The sequence below is a fragment of the Cryptomeria japonica genome, chromosome 4, assembly GCF_030272615.1.
Source record: "Cryptomeria japonica chromosome 4, Sugi_1.0, whole genome shotgun sequence".
Lineage (NCBI taxonomy): Eukaryota > Viridiplantae > Streptophyta > Pinopsida > Cupressales > Cupressaceae > Cryptomeria > Cryptomeria japonica.
Genome location: NC_081408.1, coordinates 422,806,284 through 422,828,839, shown reverse-complemented (window position 1 = coordinate 422,828,839; position 22,556 = coordinate 422,806,284). Strand labels below are relative to the sequence as shown.

General features: G+C 37.9%; 2 protein-coding genes across 8 annotated transcripts in view; one reads left to right on the top strand and one right to left on the bottom strand.

Moving 5' to 3' along the window:
* LOC131030723 (putative threonine aspartase) overlaps nucleotides 1-22,556 on the top strand; it is a 328,757-nt gene that overhangs the window by 265,863 nt on the left and 40,338 nt on the right. For 5 of the 6 annotated variants that reach the window (XM_057961657.2, XM_057961643.2, XM_057961620.2 and 2 more), the window contains exons 9-10: nucleotides 18,268-18,391; nucleotides 18,484-18,588. In XM_057961657.2, the coding sequence (XP_057817640.2) occupies nucleotides 18,268-18,391; nucleotides 18,484-18,588 (229 nt within the window). The remainder of the gene's footprint in view (nucleotides 1-18,267; nucleotides 18,392-18,483; nucleotides 18,589-22,556) is intronic. The other variant, XM_057961650.2, reaches the window with a different exon arrangement.
* On the bottom strand, nucleotides 6,956-10,383 carry LOC131875478 (uncharacterized). Of its 2 annotated transcripts, none has more exons than XM_059219858.1 (7): nucleotides 10,176-10,383; nucleotides 9,267-9,897; nucleotides 8,939-9,171; nucleotides 8,692-8,844; nucleotides 8,191-8,591; nucleotides 7,632-8,037; nucleotides 6,956-7,508 (listed from the first exon to the last, which is right to left on the bottom strand). In XM_059219858.1, exons 2-7 carry the CDS (start codon nucleotides 9,860-9,862, stop codon nucleotides 7,021-7,023), a joined length of 2,277 nt encoding a protein of 758 aa, XP_059075841.1. In that variant the 5' UTR covers nucleotides 9,863-9,897; nucleotides 10,176-10,383; the 3' UTR covers nucleotides 6,956-7,020. The 2 variants fall into 2 exon arrangements, with proteins under 2 accessions (XP_059075841.1, XP_059075842.1); XM_059219859.1 differs by having other exon boundaries at nucleotides 9,267-9,894.

Below are 22,556 nucleotides of genomic sequence, written 5' to 3'. Positions count from 1 at the left end.
AAGAAAATAGACACTTCACAGACAATATCCCCAAAAAATCGTGCCACACTGCTGCAGTTGATGTTGCACGATAACCTTACCCAAGGCGAGAAAGATAGCCTCAAGAGTGCAGGCAAGAGTCGGGGGGTGAAGAAACAATTTTTCGCCAAGGGAGTATGGCGATGCCTGTTGTCGGTGGTGAAGAGTCGCCTCACAGGTGCCACCCGCGCGTCGGACATAGCCATTGCACAGATAGTGTTGATGAACGGGTTGCACAATGGAGTGGTATATGACTGGGCATCACTATTGGCTGATAGGATGGACGAGTTCATGACGCTGCAATACAAAAAGTTCTACATGCCGCATCACACCATTGAATTATTCCTCGACGCAGTCTGCATGCAGATCACCCCGGGCTCACAACCATTGGAGCCGCAGGGCGTGTTGCACCAGACCAACCGCCCATATTCTATTGGTCACACTTGGACGTCTTGGCACATGGCACGGAGGTAAGTTTGGGCACAAAAAGAAAGAAGGCCGCCATGTCTGATATAGAGTCCAACATAGAAGAGTCTGAGGCTGACGATGCAGAAAGTGGCAGGGAGGAATCTGCAGACACCTCCCAAGTAAGCGGAGGAAGCTTCCGACTAACAAGGAGAAGGGGCGACCAGTTGCCTGAAGAGGGGGTAGTGGAGTCTGCAGGTACAGTAGGGTCTACTTTAGCATCATAGGTGCAGGTCCACTTTACACCAGCCCGCTTACCAGAGACTTGTCAGTTGGCGGTGCCGCGGTCCTTCGGGACAGTGAGTGTAGTCACCACGGTACTAGTTCCTAGCTTCGGGCAGCCTCGGGTGACGATAACCATGACACCACCACGGGTGGAGCCCTTGGCGAGTGCTGAGACTTCCATGGCCCACGAAGTGCCAGAGGCTTCCATGGTGCACGAGGTGCCGGATGTGACAGGACAGGATGTGCCAGGGTTGCCCAGATATATGCAGGAGGCAATGACGGCAGCAGGCACTCTTCATGATGACCTCACTAACTGGTTGAGCCGTTACCAGATGGCACCCGTGGCATCGGGAGAGGCCACTCTATCCCCAGGACGGACCATGTATTCCTTGGATGTCGTTGATCTCGAGGAAGGGAGTTCCCCGAGCAGCAGGGCAGTCCAGAGGGTTGCCTCACCCCCTGCGGTGGTAGTAACCAGTCCATACAGAACAGAGGGGGTGCCTGTGGGAAGTCAGCAGGGTGCAGAGTTGGAGCAGTTTATAACCGAGATGACTCTGGGAGCACAGCGGCTTGTGTCATCTGCCACACTCCAGGCCGATGCGACCATGGTTGAGCGGATGGAAGGGTTGTTGGCCTTTGCCTGCACCGGATGCCAAGCTGAGTTTGAGAGGTGTTTTGAGTGTGCTGGGTGGCCGGACACGGAGAGCCTGGCGATGCTGGAGGCTTGGCGCCTCACTGAGGGGGTTGGCGAGACCCGGATGCAGTCGTTGGCGAGAGAGGTAGAGCAGGCCTTCCGTCAAGGTTATCTGGAGCTTCGGAGGTCACAACAGACGACAACTACAGTTGAGGCTTTGAGGGTGGCAGCAGTAACAGCTCGAGAGGAGCTGGCTACCAGGTTTCGCGAGCTAGAGGCTACCATGGCACAGAACCAGGTAGTTGTGGACACTTTAGTAGTAGAGAAGTCTGCCTTGTTGATATAGTTGGAAGAGGAGAGGGCCTCGAGGGAGCTGTTGGAGACTCGGTTGGTCAGTGCCGTGGAAAGTGTGGACAAGAAGGATTAGGAGGTGCTCGAGGCAGCCTATATGGTAAAGACTGCTATGGAGTGGCAGATGGTTGCGGAACGGGATCTCAAGAGGAGGACGGAGCAGGTGTATGAGCTCCGTGGGCGCTTGGCGTCCACTGCTACACCACCACCGGCACCTTCTTCATCAAGGACGCCTTTTGCACTTAGTTTTTTTTCTTCTTCTGGATTTTTGCGAGCTCCATGTATTCTCCATTTTGTTGTAAGTCGCCTGGAGACAACTTTTCTTTTTGGGGGGATGATGTTAGCCGCATTATTGTATACAGGAATAAGAATAGTTAATTAAGTCGTAATTGGGTTTGTTACTTGGCAACCGAGGGGTGGCAGTTGCGGTGCGACGGTTGGCACTCGCACCCCCTTGGTATCTTTATATACTTCCGAATGTAACTTGTGAATGACACGAATTATGAATGGAATAACATATCTGATACTTGTCTGATATCTATGGCATTATTCTGCATTACGTACTTTATGCTTTAAGTATTCACCCGAGAGGGCAAACATGGGATAGCAAGTGCAAAGGCAGTGATTATGTCACATTTCATGAATGTTTCGTAATAAAGATTATGGCTGATTTTAATTTAGTTTCTACAAGGTTGCCTCCAAGAATAATGGAGCTGTTGAGGCCACTAGCTTTGAAGCCCGATGAAGGTCATACTCACAATTTTGGAAATTGGTTTTACTTTTCTGATTGTACAATTATAAGGATCTGTGGATGCCCTCAGGCACCTCATCTATTGCCCAAGATTATTTCTCCGAGATTAGCATTTTTAGAGTTTATGTGGCAGATGATGTGGATGGAGAAGCATGTGATGGAAAGAAGGAAGAAGGGCACTTTCTTGCCCCATGTCACAGCTTTTTCAGATTTTTTTGTTGGATCAGATACACTTGAGGAAGTTAATATCATATGAAATCTAGGTATTCTTTGAAGCTTGGAGAAAAGTGGGTTTTTGTAATGTCCCATCCCCGAACTAAGATTAGTTCCCATAAGCATTACCCACTGAGATCATTCAACTTCGAGAGAGTCCCCATGGAGACAAAGTTCATGAAGACATGATGGAAATTGTCTTATTCCATAAGACTTAATGATTTTCCTATCAAGCACCCAAGCAAAGCATGGAAAATAAGATACAGTAATGAAAACAAGAAAGGGAGATGCTATCCACTCATTCTCGTAATCAAGGAGTAAAGGCTTCAAGAGCATACAACAGACTGAAGCTATGATCATAATACATAAAGATCTCTAAACCACTGATCATGTATGCATCCATATCAGCTGTCATACGAAGGAAAGAGAATAAGTAAAATAGACCGATGATTGTTATCATTGTGTGATGATCCCAACAAAGATGATCAAGGGATTCAATGATAGTCAGCAAGTGGATCTATATTATCGCCATATGACTATGATTCAGTATTCATTCGATATTCCATATCAAAGGAGGGAGGTCAAGAGTATAATCAAACTATTATTGATTAAGGCATTCAATCAGCAACTAAGCATTCCATTGGTTAGTCATCCAAACAATACATATATAAATCCGTTTTGTTGTCTGAGACAAATGATAGATTATATAATCAACAAGCAATGCATACATGACAGCAATCCATAATAATCACTTCATATATGATAGGGCAAAACATCCTTACTGATATTTTCACTCCATCGATACTATGTCTGCAGTGACATTTAATCAGCGATCAGCACCACCATTAGTCAGCAATAATCAAGAAGACATCGACATTGATAATATATTAAACAAATCCAATCAGATGAGATTAAGTAAGACGTTCTTATCAAACAAATATTGGTTAAGACATTTAAATCAGCAATTATTAACTAATATTCATATTAGGGTGCGATTAGACAATAACAATTATTTATGAAGAGATACAATCAAGGGAAAGACATTACTATTCCTAATCAAAGGGGCACAACTGTTCCTTATCAAAGACATTTAAGGAGAATCGAAACTCATTCCTAGGGGGATGATCCGACATCTTTATTTCTTATGCATCCCTTGTGGATTCACCCACCTGGAGCAAGCAGCCTTTGGCTTTTGGATGCACACTTACCAGTGAAATATATCAGACACAGCACCTATCAGATTTGCTACAAGTCACAAGATTAAACAGGCAACCGTCCATATCTGAAGATCATATAGAATCACTACATCATCATACATACTAGGCAAGCATTCATAGATTGAGGGTCTTATCAGACCAATACGATATACCATTACATACATTAACAGTCTTAATTAGAAACAGCAAACCAAGCAGCATAGTTTACGATGTCATATTAGAAATAGTAGAGTAAACTTCCCCCCTTGCAGATCAGAGATCATCCTTGCACAATTGTCATAATCAAAGTTCCCAGACTCGGACTTGGCTCGGACTCGGCAAGGCCGACTTGACTGGTGACTCGAAAAAATAAAAAAAACTTTGAAATATAGAGATTTTTAACGATTTAAAACTTGTTTCATGCACCCATTATTGAATAAAGCTTAAAGACACTATAACATCATCAAATAGAAGCTAATTTGATCACATATATAAACATACATCCATCACATGCGTAGAAATGTAAATTGTAGGTGAAGGAAATATAAAACATAGATATATAGAGTTATAAATGTTGTCAAATGTATATAAAATCCATGACATCAAATGTTCCCAAACATATATGTAATTGTAAACAAAAACAAGTCTATGGTTCAGGCTCTATCTCATCCTCATCCTCAGCCTCAGAGTAGTCTGTCTGCCTCCTACAAAGGCATCTAAGGTAGGTCTGGATGACTGAGTAGCCATAGTCTTTGCTTGTGAGGTGCCACAATGATCAACATCAGTTGTGCCTATGTCGGATCGTGCTCTATCCTCCTCTGCCATAGCCACAGCCTTAGCCTCTCTGTCTACCTGTTCAACCCACTCATGGTCCTCCTTAGTGAAGACGGGATCGGTAGACTCAGTGATCCACTCAGACTCTAGATTGATCTCCGCTAGAGTGATCAGAGAGGAGTCAGTGTCCAAAATCAGTCTAGTCCTAAGACGGAGGTTGTAATGAACAAATACAATATCATTCAACCTCTACACAGACAATCTATTACGGCTTTTCGAGTGGATGTGCTCAAACATGGACCAATTGCGCTCACATCCAGAAGTGCTGCATGGCTGACTCAAAATATGGATGGCAATTTTTTGAAGGTTTGGGGTTGAGGGCCCAAACATTTTCCACCATCTATTTGAAATAACGAAAAGAAAAAAAAATCAGTTTCATTTCCAACTTTAAGGCTAGATTATAAAATCAAAAATTAAAATGCATAAGCCATAAATTTAAGAATCTTAAGTTTACATATATTTCTACCTGGCTGCAATTGTGTCCGAGCCTCTATGCACATGCTGCTTGCGAAGATTGCCCCTTCTTGATTATCATATTTATCCAGCTGGAGTGTTGTACTTGAGGCTGTGCCATAGTACACAACTTCTGTACCACTGTATACAGGTCACTAAGAACCTCCTCATCCGCCTTGAAGTCATCACAGAATCGAAATGCCAGATTGAGGTAATAGGTTGCTGCATGGATGGGCCTGTGAAGTTGGTTCTGCCATCTCTTATCAATAATCTCCCAAATGGGGCCATACTTATCCTCATCTCTTGCATATATGGATCTAATGGCCTCCTTGGCCCTATCCATACCCTCATATATATAGCCCATAGAGGCCTTCTCCCCATCAACAACTCATAGGAGAACTACGAGGGGCTCAGTGACCTACACATAATGTTAAACAAAAACAATTAAGTCATAAATTAAATTAAAAAAAAAGCAAAATTGCAAAGTTAAATTGTTAATAAATTAAAAATAAATTACTAAATAGTAGATACTAAATGTTAAATTGTAATAGATTTACCTGCACAATTTCTCCACAAGGGGTCCAAAAACCTGGCTCATCAAAAATGCAATTTACCACATCTATCCCTGCAGTGGTTGTAGCATAGGATGAGGAAGTCCACTCCTCACCAATAAACATACGCCTCAAAGCAGCCTTTGATTTCATCAAGGATTTCAGTGTGAGGAAGTTTGAGGCAAACCTCGTGATACCAGGACGAGCCAACTCCTTTTGCCCCGTGTATTGCCTCATAATGCTAAGGACCAATGCATGATTGTAGATAAACTTGCCGATTTTTTTGGCCGTTTCAACTATTGATTTCACCCATTCATGCTTACCAATATCCTCCAGCATGAGGTCAAGGCAATGGGCCGGACATGGACACCAAAAAATTTTCGGATGCCTCTCCATCAAAAGTTTACCAGCTGCAATTTTAAATTAATTAGAAATTTTGATATGTTAAGAAAATTTTAAATAATCATAGATGCCTCTCCATCAAGACTTGAAAAGTTCAAAGTTTATCTACAACTACATAACTGTAATGTCCCTACTAGTTAGAGATTACTGTCCTGCAAAATAGATTGTTAGAATACAACATATAAATATATATATAAACCATTTTTAATTTGCAATCTATTTTTAATACTTAATTAACATAATCATAATTTTTATCTAATTAAAAGGATACGAATGCCATACGAAAGTATGTCCTTAGGCGGCCGTGAAGCTCGTCTTCTTGGAACCCCTTGGTCCCAAGCCCTCCAGGAAATCGAAGATGACTTCGAATCCTGTCTCTTACACTCAAGCCATCCAAGGAAGACCCTTGTCTATTCCTTGCCTTGGGTGATGCTTCCATCATCCAAGTCCTCAGAGGGGATCGGCCAGATCCGTCTCTTCTTGGTTGAGTTTAATCAACCAAGCCATACATATGCATATCAGTGTTCAGTATATATCAAAGTTCCCAGACTCGGACTCGGCTCGGACTCGGCAAGGCCGACTCGACTCGTGACTCGGCTATGACTCGGCGACGACTCGGCTATGACTCGGCAAAATAAAAAACCCTTGAAATTTAGAGATTTTTAACGATTTAAAACTTGTTTCATGCACCCATTATTGAATAAAGCTTAAAGACACTATAACATCATCAAATAGAAGCTGATTTGATCACATACATAAACATACATCCATCACATGCGTAGAAATGTAAATTGTAGCTGAAGGAAATAGAAAACATAGATATATAGAGTTATAAATGTTGTCAAATGTATATAAAACCATGACATCAAATGTTCCCAAACATATATATAACTGTAAACAAAAACAAGTCTATGGCTCAGGCTCTAGCTAATCCTGAGCCTCAGAGTAGTCTGTCTGCCTCCTACAAATGCGTCTAAGGTAGGTCCTGGATGACTGAGAAGCCATAGTCTCCGCCTGTGAGGTGCCTGTGCCGGATCGTGCTCTATCCTCCTCCTCTGCCATAGCCACAGCCTCAGCCTCTCTGTCTGCCTGGTCAACCCACTCATGGTCCTCCTCAGTGAAGACGGGATCGGTAGACTCAGTGATCCACTCAGACTCTGGATCGATCTCCGCTAAAGTGATCGGAGAGGAGTCAGTGTCCAAAATCTGTCTGGTCCTAAGACGGAGGTTGTAATGAACAAAAACAAGATCATTCAACCTCTCCACAGACAATCTATTACGCCTCTTCGAATGGATGTGCTCGAACATTGACCAATTGCGCTCACATCCAGAAGCACTGCATGGCTGGCTCAAAATACGGATGGCAATTTTTTGAAGGTTTGGGGTTGAGGGCCCAAACATTTGCCACCATCTATCTGAAATAACGAAAAAGAAAAAAAAATCAAACTCATTTCCAACTTTAAGGCTAGATTATAAAATCAAAAATTAAAATGCATAAGCCATAAACTTAAGAATCTTAAGTTTACATATATTTCTACCTGGCTGCAATTGTGTTCGAGCCTCTATGCACATGCTGCTTGAGAAGATTGCCCCTTCTCGATTATTATATTTATCCAGCTGGAGCGTTGTTCTTGAGGCTGTGCCATCAGTACACAACTTTTGAACCACTGTATACAGGCCACTAAGAACCTCCTCATCTGCCTTGAAGTCATCACGGAATCGAAATGCCGGATTGAGGTAATAGGCTGCTGCATGGATGGGCCTGTGAAGCTGGTTCTGCCATCTCCTATCAATAATCTCCCAAATGGGGCCATACTTATCCTCATCTCCTGCATATATGGACCTAATGGCCTCCTTGGCCCTATCCATACCCTCATATATATAGCCCATAGAGGGCTTCTCCCCATCAACAACTCGTAGGAGAACTACGAGGGGCTCAGTGACCTACACATAATGTTAAACAAAAACAATTAAGTCACAAATTAAATTAAAAAAAAAGAAAAATTGCAAAGTTAAATTGTTAATAAATTAAAATTAAATTACTAAATAGTAGATACTAGATAGTAGATACTAAATGTTAAATTGTAATAAATTTACCTGCACGGTTTCTCCACAGGGGGTCCAAAAACCTGACTCATCAAAAATGCAATTTACCACATCTATCCCTGCAGTGGTTGTAGCATAGGATGAGGAAGTCCACTCCTCACCAACAAACATACGCCTCAAAGCCGCCTTTGATTTTATCAAGGATTTCAGTGTGAGGAAGTTTGAGGCAAACCTCGTGATGCCTGGACGAGCCAACTCCTTTTGCCCCGTGTATTGCCTCATAATGCTAAGGACCAATGCATGATTGTAGATAAACTTGCTGATATATTTGGCCCTTTCAACTATTGATTTCACCCATTCAAGCTTACCAATATCCTCCAACATGAGGTCAAGGCAATGGGCCGCACAAGGAGACCAAAAAATTTTCGGGTGCCTCTCCATCAAAAGTTTACCTGCAGCAATTTTAAGTTAATTAGAAATTTTGATGTGTTAAGAAAATTTTAAATAATCATAGATGCCTCTCCATCAAGACTTGAAAAGTTCAAAATTTACCTGCAGCAACATAACTTGCTGCATTATCTGTCACCACCTGCACCACATTTTCTTCCCCCACCTCTTGTATGACTTCCTCAATAGCCTCACATAAGTATGTGGCATTTTTCACATGTGAGGAAGCATCAATAGATTTCAAGAACATGGTAGATCCTGAAAATAGAGTTTCAAACTTTCAACAAATCAAAATTTAATTTATTCAATGCATTTAGGGAAGTACAAATTAGAATGAATCATAATCAATCACCTCCGCAGGAAACAAGAAAATTTAGGAGTGTTCTATTCCTCCTATCCGTCCAACCATCTGTCATGATGGTGCAACCCTTTTCTCTCCAAGACTGTCGGTGGTCCTCTAGCTCAACTTTCATATCCTCAACCATTTGTAACAAGAGGGGGCCACTTAACTCAGCATCGGTAGGGGCTTTAAACCCCGCACCACAAATGGTTATGGAATCTACCATGCCTTGCCAATAAGGAGACCTGTCACAAATAGATTATGATTAGACAAAGTAAAATTCAACTTCAAACTATAAATTTACTTTTAAACTTAAAGCAATCAAATCAAAAAGAATTACCTGGCTGCAATAAATGGAATGTTGCAAAAGTACCAAAACTTGCAAATTTGTTTTCTTGCAGCATCATGAACCTCCTTGTTCCAACCCATACCCTCAAGCGAGGGTTGTGCCCCAGGAGTACTACGCGGCACAAAATAACTATCCAACCTGGATTTCCGAACTCTAGGGCCAAAGGTAATAGTGCCACCAGGAGGAGTAGAAGTAGAAGCACTAGCACTAGCAAAAGCACTAGGGTGAAAGGGAGGCATGGAAGAACCCTCTCCAACACAGCCTACGGATGTGGATGCGGATGCGGATGCGGATGCAGATGCGGATGTGGGTGCATGGGAGCCAATAGCACTTAACTCTTCCAATTGCCTCTTCTTAGTTAACTTTTCTTGTTCATGTGTTTCTAATTGGACATAACAGAAACGTTTTGCCTCAGGAGTTTGTAATTTGCATACCTCAATATCATGGCCAGGTATGCCGGCAATATGGTATTTAAATCTATTGATGCCACCAAAATTAATTTCTTTACAAAAAAAACATTTTGTTTGATTTTTTTGTCTGCCAATAAAGTCTTCAGTATATTTCCAAGCCTCATCCTTTTTAGGCATTGTGAAAAATGAATGTTTTTTAAACGTGAAAGCTGCTGCAATAAGAAAATTTAATAAAGTTATAAACTAATAGAAAAAATCAGGAAACCCTACTTTAAAAAAAAATAAAATTGTAAATACATGTTTACAATTTTTTTCTAAAAAAATGTAGGGTTTGCACTTTGCCATTATTCTACTTCTCTCATTGTAATTAAGCTAAAAAAATAAAAACATTCAAGATTTGGAAAGTTAACTGTTAAACTAAAAAAAAATTAACAAACAAATGAAAAAAATCCATTAACATACTTAAAAAAACAAGCAAAATCTACCTTACCTCTTTCAAATGAGTTGAGAAGTCTTGCTTTGGACTCCTTGATGCTCTCAATGCAAGCCTATGGCCTCCCCAATGTGATTTGTGGTCTCCTTGATGCTCTTCTTCCTTGCTGATTGCAAACCTATGGCCTCTTGTTTTCCTTCCTCTCTCTCACTTTTCCTCTCTTCTTCTCACAAATAACAATTAAAAGACCTTTTAGGGTTATACCAAAGAGAATCGAAAAAAAAAACAAATGAAAAAGCTCTTTTTTTTTTTTTTTTTTTAAGTTCGAATTATGCCTATCACGCGGCCGAGTCCTGGACCTCGGACTCGGCGAGTTTTGGCAAAACTCGCCTGACTCGCGAGTCAGGCGAGTTTTGCCCAAAACTCGCCGAGTCCGAGCGGCGAGTCGGCAAAACTCGCCGAGGTTGGCTCGACTCGCCAACTCGGCGAACTCGCCTGACTCGCGGCGAGTTTGGGGACTCTGGTATATATACTGCCCTAGGGATTATCATAATCCCTCCCTTAGACTAAGGGAGTTTCCTCCCTATAGCCTCCAACATGTGATTACATTTATAATACTTTTTTGCATTTTATTACTATTTTCCTATTCCATAATCCACATGTACATATTCCCGATTTAACATGTGTTCACTACATATATTCATAAAAATGTTCATTAACCAATATTCACATTTATTTCTTAACATATATTCCTACTATTCCTACTATGTATTTACTAACATCTAAGAACCATTCATTAACATATGTATTAATATGTTCATTACTTATATTTATCAATATATGTATTAAAATATTCATTATTAATATTCATTAATATATGCATTAAAATATTCATTATTAATATTCATTAATATATATATTAAAATATTCATTATTAATATTTGTTAATATATATATTAAAATATTTATTAACTATATTCATTTAAATTACTAATTCTATATATATATATAAATCAAGTATATTTCCTATAATATAAATGACTAGCATTGCCATTTACCAAAGCATTGATCCTTTATTCTACCTAATGGTTGTGATGGCAGACAAATCTGACATGCGTGAGATCTGGTCTGCCACATTATGTGAATGCCTTTATATTAGTATTACTATATTGTTGTAGACTTATGTTAATACTATTATTATTAAATTCTGGCTACAACATTATCGGGCTACATATATTAAGCATACAAAATGTTACTGCTGGTTACTTAATAACAGTTCTGATCTGCTCTCCTCCCCCCTGTAGATAATACCTATTTCCTTCCTTATATCTTTGCAATTAGATTGGATGCCTCCAAGAGACATGTCCGATGTCTCTTCCTAAACTCATCTTGTATTGCTCCCAAATTAATCGATTGTAATTGCTTAATCAGTCATCAATATCCTTATTGATATTAACATGATCGCTTGTGTTATTCATTGGAAACTATATCGTAGCGGTGTCTTAAGAGGAAACTATTCCGTGAATTTCCTTAGAGAAGAATCGGCTCCTTAATCTTTGACGTCATTTATGCCATCCGTATTAACCTTCCACGATGCCCATAATAAATGGTATGCTTGCATCCTATCTGAAATGTATAAACTATGGATTGTTTATACTTCAAGTCTTAATCGAGTCTTTGACCAATGATTGGGCTAGTGAACATATCGTATATCTAAAACTAGATGATTCTTCCTTTTGACGTCAAGGTAAACTTATGTGGTAGAATCATTACGACACTTGAATGATGTGATATTATTTCATTAAAACATTTTATGAATATCATCGATTAACAAATATTAATTAATTAATAATAATTGTTATATTTATTTTATTATATCATTTGTATATAATGAATAAATTAAAATATTAAATTAATAAACAATTAACAATATTTTAATTGCTATATTTAGGTCATATTTCTTGGTTAGGAAAAATATGATGATTAAGGATGGGGCATGGCATAGAAAGAATACACCCCCATTTGTGCTCTTTGTAATGTGCACCTTCGTAAGTAATATTTAATTAATGAATTTTAATTAATCATTCATTAGTCATTATTATATTAATTAATAATAATAATTTCTTCATTTAGGGTCTCTCTCTTTCTCTCCTTATATATATAACGGTCCCGGAGGGGACATGACAATAACTTGCTGCATTATCTGTCACCACCTGCACCACATTTTCTTCCCCCACCTCTTGTATGACTTCCTCAATAGCCTCATATAAGTATGTGGCATTTTTCACATGTGAGGAAGCATCAATAGACTTCAAGAACATGGTGGATCCTGAAAATAGAGCAAAATAATTATCAATTATCATGTATCAATCAACAAAACAAAATTTAAATTATTTAATGCATTTAGGGAAGTAGAAATTAGAATGATCAATCACCTCTGCAGGAAACAAGAAAATTTAGGAGTGTTCTATTCTTCCTATCCATCCAACCATCTGTCATGATGGTGCAACCCTTTTGGCTCCAAGACTGTCAGTGGTCCTCTAGCTCAACTTTCATATCCTCACCCATTTCTAACAAGAGGGGGCCACTTAACTTAGCATCAGTAGGGGCTTTAAACTCCGCACCACAAATGGTTATGGCATCTACCATGCCTTGCCAATAAGGAGACCTGTCACAAATAGATTATGATTGGACAAAGTAGAGTACAACTTCAAACTATAAATTTACTTTTAAACTTAAAGCAATCAAACCAAAAAGAATTACCTGGCTGCAATAAATGGAATGTTGCAAAAGTACCAAAACTTGGAAATTTGTTTTTCTGCAGCATCATGAACCTCCTTGTTCCAACCCATGCTCTCAAGCGAGGGTTGTGCCCCAGGAGTACTGTGTGGCACAAAATAACTATCCAACCTAGATTTCCAGACTCTAGGGCCAAAGGTAATAGTGCCACTAGGAGGAGTAGAAGTAGAAGCACTAGCACTAGGACGAAAGGGAGGCATGGAAGAAGCCTCTCCAACACATCTTGCAGATGTGGATGCGGATGCGGATGCATGGGAGCCAATAACACTTAACTCTTCCAATTGCCTCTTCTTAGTTAAATTTTCTTGTTCATGTGTTTCTAATTGGACATAACAGAAACGTTTTGCCTCAGCAGTTTGTTTTTTACATACCTCAATATCATGGCCAGGTATGCCGGCAATATGGTATTTAAATCTATTGATGCTGCCAAAATTAATTTTTTTACAAAAAAAACATTTTGTTTGATTTTTTTGTTTGCTAGGAAACTCTTCAATATATTTCCAAGCCTCATCCTTTTTAGGCATTGTGAAAAATGAATGTTTTTAAAATGTGAAAGCTTCTGCAATAAGAAGATTTTATAAAGTTATAAACCAATAGAAAAAATCAGCAAACCCTACTTTTTTTTAAGAAAAAATTGTAAATACATGTTTACAATTTTTTTCTAAAAAAATGTACGGTTTGCACTTTCTATTATTCCACTTCTCTCATTGAAGTTAAACTAAAAAAATAAAAACATTCAAGATTTGGAAAGTTAACTTTTAAACTAAAAAAAATTAACAAATGAAAAAATCCATTAACATACCAAAAAAAACCAACAAAATCTACAAAGTTTAATACTTACCTCTTTTAAATGAGTTGAGAAGTCTTGCTATGGACTCCTTGATGCTCTCAATGCAAGCCTATGGCCTCCCCAATGTGATTTGTGGTCTCCTTGATGCTCTTCTTCCCTGTTGGTTGCAAACCTATGGCCTCTTGTTTTCCTTCCTCTCTCTTGGTTTTCCTCTCTTCTTCTCACAACTAGCAATTAGAAGACCTTTTACGGTTAAATTACAAAGAAATACAAAAAAAACATGTCAAAAATCTTATCTTTTTGGTTTTTTGCAAGTCAAAACGTGACCTACTGTGTCGCGAGTCCTGGAGCTCGGACTCGGCGAGTTTTTTGTATAACTCGCCTGACTCGCGAGTCATGCGAGTTATGCAAAAAACTCACCGACTCCAAGTCACAAGCTACCAAAACTCGCTGAGCTTCACTTGACTCGCCAACTCAGGAAACTCGCTTGACTAGCGGCGAGTTTTGATACTCTGGTCATAATAGATCCGATATAAGATCTCGGGAAACTCGCCTGACTTGTGGCAATTTTTGATACTCTGGTCATAATAGATCCGATATAAGATCATCTTGGCATACATCTAAGTGTTATATCAGAGATAGCAGTGATAATCTATCCTATCGATTAGTAATACATATTATATCAACATATTATAAGTGATATTATTCTTGCATTTGATGGTACCAATTATCATTCTAGCAGGCATTGATTATCAAGATTCATAAGAAATCTGGGGTTGGATAAGAAAGAAGTCCCTTTCAACTGATTTTCAAGTTAATTGTTCCCTTATTTTTGAGTATTAATGTAAGGGGACATTACAGTTTTTGACCGTTAAGGCCACATCAACTATGTAAAGAAACATATTCTCACAAAAGTAGGCATTGCTCATGAGGATTGTTTCAAAGAGGATGTTATAAGAAATTTTGTTGATATTTCTGAGATCATTCGATGAAGAAAGAAATGGGCCATTTTAGAGAGCCCTTACCATAGCTAGTAACAACCATTCACATTCCTTTGGTTACATCTGTTGTTGCTTGGCTGCCATACATATCTATGGCTACATTCAGTGATACTCAGCAGTTAGCAGCAATATTATGTCATTGGGGCCATAACTTATTTCTGTTATGATATTTCTATTCATGGGCACTGTATTATGCTTTGAAGGGGCCATAACATTTTGAACTGTTGAATCTTTGTTAATATCAGCTGCTGCACTTTTCTCCTTCAACAGTTGTACAACCATACCTCATGAAAAGGTTTTCTGTTTTAATCACTGAATTTGTAAGTGGGATCGCAGCATATGATGAGTTTATTATTTCTATTGGAGATTATTTGTAAATGGGATTTCAGTATCCTGTTTCAATTTGTAAGAACTTTCAAATCTTGGCTTTTAAAAAACGACTATTGATTTTTGAAGTTCAATAGTGCTGTTCTGTTTTCCTTATTTGTTTGCATATTTTATGAAATTTCCAAAAGGGTCTATAGTGGCATCAAAGCTTGATCTTGCCAACTTGCAAGGTTAGTGCTAACGATTTAATGTAGCCTAGTGATAGAGAAGTTAGATTTTATCAGAAAGTGCAGAGAAAGTTACAAGATCAGGGTGAAGAAATTGAAGTGGAAATGAGGGAAAAGGTTCTGATAGATGAGGAGAAGACAAATATCCAATGTAATACTATTATAGGATGAGCTAGAGCCAACAACAAATGTCATGGCACAATTATCACAAAAAATGCAAATGTTAATTTTCCCAAGGCTTGTCCAAACCTCTACAGGTGAAGGAAGTACTATTATTGCTACGAATAATAGAAACACTATGGGTTCTGGGTCTAGGCCTTTCCAACCTAAGTTTCTAATAAGAGAAGAACTTGAAGAAGAAGAACCACAAAACCAGAGTGGAATTAGTTTTGTAATTTATTTGGACCAGCAATTCATGCAGAAATGTCTCTCACTAATTTTTGTAACCTAAAGATGAAGAATAAACAAAAGAATGAACTCAGGCAAAACGCACATCAGCCTCATAGAGACTAAAAACGCTAATTAGTTGACCATTCTTGCTTATGATGGCTCAAATAAATGTACAGCTTGTGCTTGGGTTCAGAAGTTGGATATATATTTCACATAACCCTGTGCATTAGGAATAAACTATAAAATTTTCTACCCTTCATTTGGAAGGCATAGCACACCAGTGGTGTTACCATGGATTAGGTACCGAAGGGCATGGTTTGATTAGTTCATATGATGATTTCAGCTTAAAGTTTTATTAACAAATCTGAAAAAAGGCCCTTGAGATTCATTTCAAGTAGTTGGCTTTGTTGAAGCAATACGACACAGTAGACACCAATGTGGTAGAGTTTCCAAGATTATAAGTGATGGTTCCTAATGTCTTAAAAAAAAGACTTACTATTCTTATTATGGAGGGATTGACCAAACTTCTTAAAGGTTGGGTGAATTCTTTTGATCGAGCATGTTTGTAGGAAGCCATTAAGAGAGATTTAATCTTGGAAACATAGTATCTAAAAATAAGTTATACACTAAGACACCACCAGTGGGACAACAGAAGAAATCATTAAAAAGAGTACATTTGTAATGTTTACAACTATTATTATTCTGAATTTTAGCAGATGTTAGTATGAAACGCAAACTCTCACACTTTCTGATCACCAAGATCCCAGTGTGGGCAAGGTAAGTGCAGATGGTGTTTGGGATACTAATTTATTGGTGGCAAGCCATGCGTTTCTATAATGAATACAATGTTGGAAATAAATAGATAATTAATAATGTCTTGGCAGTAAAGTCATCCTAACCGACAAATTTATGTTAGTATGGTGGAAAAATTGACAGATTATTACAAATTTTGAATAATAAGCAATGAATACTATTTAGTATTCATTTCTAGGAATTATGGCAAACAGTTGACGAACAATTTGAAAGTAGACACTTCAACAAACAGCTGGAATATAAATTGAAAAACACTAAAAATATACTTGAAATATGAAGCATTATTGAAAGGAGCTGAGTGGCTAATATACAATTCAACTTTGATACCAACTAGTTATAAATCTATTGCAACAATAGATACCATGGAAATGCCTATGGCAGCCAATACAACTGCTAAAATTGGTACAGCTTGCAATAGGGGAAGCTAGCATCAATATGTATGGCCTGTATTAACAAGGACAACCAAAAATAAAGAATGTGGATTGTGGTCGAAATGAGAAAAACTGAATGCAGCCTTAAAAGACAAGTTGTTGGCTGCTAGGCCACTTCAAGATGGAGTTCAACTAAAGTCTGGTAAGGCTCTTCAAGGGCCCACCTTTACCGAGGTTAATGACTTGCCTGAGGTATCACCCCCTCACCAACAGTTCCATATGATATGACTGATATTGTAGCACTAGACGAAGGAAGTTGGCACCTTAAACCCTTTCAATCTTCACTATTCTAGTCAGCAAAAAGATCTATAAACATTCACTATCAAACGCCCTCCAAATATGACTCAATTTGTCAGCAAGAGCAAGAATAACTTCACAAAATGGCAGCTAGGTTTATGAAGAATGATTGCAACACCTTTAATCAAAATAGCATGTACAATAGAAACAAACACCCAATATGTAATTATGATCCCAGATGTGACCTTTATATGAAATGACCAAAAAGGGGATTAGAGGGTTTCCATCCTCAATCCTGCAACTTGAAGGTTTTTATCCCCAAGAGAAAAAAGATGAACATTGTTCAATCTTGATACAGAAATTTGTTTTCAAAAATGGATAACTTTCTCAAACCCCAAACCCCTCTTTTATAGCCATTTTGAGGAATTTCAATATTATTTTCTATTTTACTTTTTCCCTCCAGAAATAATTAAATTGTCTTTTTAAATAATTTAGACACTTTGTCATTTAACAATGCATTAGAGTCTGAAAGTCTTTGTAAGCATCCTTGCTGTCTTGTTCACCCCATTTTGTTCCCTCGTGTATGTTTCTGGGTATGCTTTGGTCACCTTCCAATGATTTCAATTATTGATGTTGGCATTTTGTAGAAAGCTACCTCATTTCATTAATATATTTCTGTTATATCCAAAAAGAAAAGTAGCAAGGGATGTAAGGAAGTTCGTCATAGTCATTTGCATTCCATCTGTAGATTAAGTATTGTTTAGTCACTACTCTCTTTTTAGCATTTTGATGCCCTTGGGAATATCTTGTAAGCACACTTCCACTATAGAAATGGCAATGCTCCTGTGTCCACTTTGGAAAATATAAATTTTGGTCCTCTTCCATTATAATTTGCTGTTTTACAAAGAAAACAAAAAGAAAAAGAAAATGTTGCCTTATCCGTGATGTTAGAACTTGTGCCCTCCCATTTCTATGGAAACATATTGACACTTTGTTTGTCTTTGGTTTAATTTATCAGAGACTAGTTATAAGTTACAGATCCTAAAACCAGAAAAATTATTTAATTTTGAAGGATAAGAATGGAAAGTTTTGTGTGCAGTTTGATAATATAGAATTAAATAAATGGAATTGTAGGTCACAGTCTGGACCAATCTTTGGCTGTGTTGAGGTTCTAGAGACTATTATTGATCAAGGAAGGCATTTGTCTATGCCTATTGATGCCGGTGTGCTGATGTTGCAAGCTTGTAACACCACAGTTGTAAGTGATATGTTATGGCATGAGAAATATTGCATGTTCTTACATATTATTGCTAATGATTGCTTGTATAATAATGAAGTTTCATCTAACAGGATGCAAGTAATTTTGAGCAGCTAAAAGCAGTAGAATTGGCTGTGGCATATTCATCATTATCATTCGGTGTGGGCTACTTTGGGAGCTCTATGGATCAACCTAAGGCATGAATACCATTCCATGTTTTTGATTTTACATTTATTATTTACTTTATGGGAACATCACATCAATTTATGACACGTTTATAGTCTTGGTATAATAATGATCATATAAACCATTATCATCAGTATGAGCAATTATGATTGAAGCACTCCCATGAAGATTAAAATTACTACATAGCCTTTTGAGTTCGCTGACTTCTTTAGGGAGCTATGTAAAGGATGTTTTAGAACAGTTAAAAATTAGCACTAATAGGATACATATGGCTTGTAGTGACAACCTTGAGGAAAATGAAAGCTAGATTGCCAAAATGTTTGCATAATTTTTTCAATAAATTTTTTCTCCTCCACATGATAGATCTTATAGTCTCTTGTTTACATTATTAAACACCTTCTATTAAATCACAATTCTTTCATATTTAAGGTTATGCATGATTTTAATGTATAAGAGTACCTATGCATAAGTCTGCGTGATTTTGATTTATAAGAGTACCTATGCATAAGTTTGGCAATATAGCTGCTTCTCATGCCAACCATATGATCCCTTAGAATGTGGAAATGTGGTTAAGATATTTAGAAACACAAAGCAAAAAAAAATGTAAAACTACTTATGATGTATTTGAAAGTGAAAGTTCAATTGTGAGGGCTAATTATGAATCAAATAATATTAACATAAAGAACGCAAAAAATGATGACTAAAATTAATATGAATAGTTATTCTAACTCACCAATGTGGCCCCCTTGACCTTACAAATCACAAATACAATTTATTGCATTGAGTTGCATAAGAGGGAATCCTATGCTAATTGGCACAAATATTTTAAACAAGCTTTATTCTCTAGTGTTATGTATCAAGGCATATTGTGGGGTAATGGAGATGTTGACATGTGACATACATCCCTTTCTGTATATTGGGTCATGTAGATAACTTGTAATTAGGAAGAGGATCATAGTTAGGTGAATATCATTGTAAGACATGAAGTGTTGAGTGATTTCTTTCATAAGGATTACTTTCTGGTGTTGCCCTGCTTTGAGGTTTAATCTATTTTTCATTTAATTGGATATTAGGGCATCTTGGCCCACAAACATCTCCTGTTTTGTGATCTCTATTGTTATTTTCCAAATTATCGTTATTTTGTGAGTGTCAATTATTATGTGTGGATCCTAGTAAGTGGTAAAGCATTAGTTTGGGCAAAGTGGGAAAAGATTGTCACTGCTTCTTCTAGAAAAATAGGTTGTCTTGCAAATGGTTGTTCTTCTCACATACATGCAAAATTAAGATCTCAAAGCAATTTAGAGAATTTGAAGTGGTATCGAGGGTCACATGACCATGTAAAGTTGACTATGCAAGTCTATTTTTTGGCAAAGCTTTTGGTGCAAAATTAGGGCACATTATTTAAAATGTAGTCAACTTTAGAGCCTTTGTTCTCCTCACATCATAGTTTGTTTGAGGCAATTTTGATCTTGTAGAAAATAAAATTTCAAGATCTTTTTAAAATGTGGTCATTGTAAGGATTTTGAGCAGTATTAATATTAATGTGGTAATGACTCTCCATAGTAAACCTTCAAAACCAAAATTTGACATTTTTCTCAAGACAAGACACAATGTGTTTATAGTAGTTCACTTTGGGTTGCCAACACTCCATCCATGTTCATATGTCTCATGAACAACATGCTCTACATCTTCCTTGATTGATTTGGCCTTGTCTTTTGAGAGGATATTTGAAATGTTCAAGGACAGATGATGAACATAAGACTCAATTGTACTAGGTTTTGAAGTGAGCTCTTCTAGCCCGACATTTATTATATGGGACATATCATATTTGCAAAGTGTGAGATCTTCTAGCTTGAGGTTTGATATTTTGGACATATCATATTTTGTGAGAGTATCTTAATGGGTCTCTCAAAGATCTAGGCTATTGTGGATTGGCCTTCACTCATTAATGTTTTTGAGGTATGTAGATTCATTGGATTAGTGGGTTATTACAATTGATTCATTATGAGATAAGTGATGCATCCCAACACTTCCCTTCAATAGAAACATAAGATGTTTGTTTGGTTTGAGTAGTGTGAGAGATCCTTTCAAGTTCACAAGGAGTTGTTCATGAGTGTATCTATCCTTGTATTGTTCGATCCTATAACACATTTTGTCATGTGCATTGGCCCATCAGTGAAAGTTGTGGGGTTAGGTTGTCCTTATGTAAGAGGACTATGTCTAAAATCCCCCTCCTAATGAAAAGCAATAGAATCTTGGCACCCAACAGCAAATGGATAGCTCAAGCGGCTGCTCCAACAGGGAAGTTCCTCACGCCACTATGAAGTTGTGCTCATTGAGTTTAATATCACTATAATCTACCCACTTTGAAGTGACAATGCATCACTATATGTTGATGATAAGCTTCAAATATGAACAACAAACAATGGGTATGTTATATGCTGGTCTAGAAACATATAGTCCACACGTCCAAGCTCCTTTTACTATAGTCAACTCTCATTCCTTGCACTTGGGTCCCTGTATCTCCGCATCCAACTAGCACTCACTTTGGGAAACCTTTGATGCCTTGGATAGACTCCAAACTCCCCTAAAATCTGTGCAAAGAGCAGTGATCAAGCTCTAACAATATAAATGCCCTCATCAAGCATTCTACTTCCACACTAAAATCCCAAACTCTAGGCACAAGCAAGGCTCTTCATGTCCATGTCTAGCTACTATGTCATGCCCCACTATGGGTACAAGAACCGATGTGATATCCCAATCAAATTCCAATCCATACGATCATTCTAAAGATGAGTTCCTATAAACATTACCTACTGAGATCACTCAAATTCGAGAAGTCTCCTATGGAGACGAATTTGGAAGTAATATTGAAATTAATAACAATGATAAGAGATGGATAAGGACTAGTCAAAAGAACACATACAGAGAAACCATATGGCTTCTCCAAAAAACAAGAATATCGTTTAAGACTAAGCAAATATAATTGACATCTAAGAGTTAATGGGGTGACAATTATAAGAGAGATTGTTTTTATGCAAGTATGATTTGATTATGTCCATTACTGATGAAGTTGTGAAGAGGTGCTTCCGATCAATACACCTAGGTTGCCATTGTTCGGAGGTTCTACTTAGGGCTATCGAGCATCATCCGACCAAAGCGTGCCCCGACTTCAATACTAGTGATTGAAAAAGTAGACAAGTCAATGCAGCGATTAAAGATTTTTAAAAGACAAAGACTATCGTAGTTCATAAACAACAGTTGTACTGAAGCATTGAAAATAGCAACTATATTACTAAGGTAGCGATCAGTCAATGTAAGGAGACCAGCGATTAGTCAATGTAAGGAGAGTTATCATTATAATAAACAAAGTCCATTGACTGTAAGCAGACTATTCAAGGAGGTGCAATTACCTCGAAGAGTCAATGTAAAGAGAGAGATCATTATAATAAACAAAGTCTGTTGAGTGTAAGCAGACTATTCAAGGAGGTGCAATTACCTTGAAAGGAAGCAAATTTTTCTTGAAAGAATACAACCGATCATTGGAGTATGTCTATTTGTTAGGAAGAGACATGCCCGTAAAAGAGGAAGGCAATTCTTGGTAGATTGATATAGTAGTCGGGGGGGAGAATTCCAAGAGTTTAGTATCGATTTGGCATGAACACATCTCCAAGAGTTTAGTATAAATTTGGTATGAATACATCTCCAAGAGTTTAGTATCGATTTGGCATGAATACATCTCCAAACAGTAGTGATTATATTATATAATACCAATGTTACCTCGAGTTTCCGGGACGGGGACGGTGGGATGCATTTCCGGGACGGCAAATTTTTTTGCCAAATTTGGGGACGGCAGGGGACGGCAAATGGGATGGCTATATAAAATATAGGAAAATTTAAAATATATAGGAAAATTTCAAAATTCTAAATGTTCATATGAAAACATGGATAAAGCATGCATACATACATTATATTCATA

What these genes read in the sequence shown, in the direction of transcription:
- LOC131875478 (XM_059219858.1), bottom strand. Translation starts at nt 9,862, where the DNA reads ATGCCTAAAAAGGATGAGGCTTGGAAATATACTGAAGACTTTATTGGC. An exon ending in TTTTCTTGTTTCCTGCGGAG is followed by an intron (nt 8,845 to 8,938) that starts GTGATTGATTAT and finishes CTCTATTTTCAG; the next exon opens with GATCTACCATGTTCTTGAAA. An exon ending in TCGAACACAATTGCAGCCAG is followed by an intron (nt 7,509 to 7,631) that starts GTAGAAATATAT and finishes TCGTTATTTCAG; the next exon opens with ATAGATGGTGGCAAATGTTT.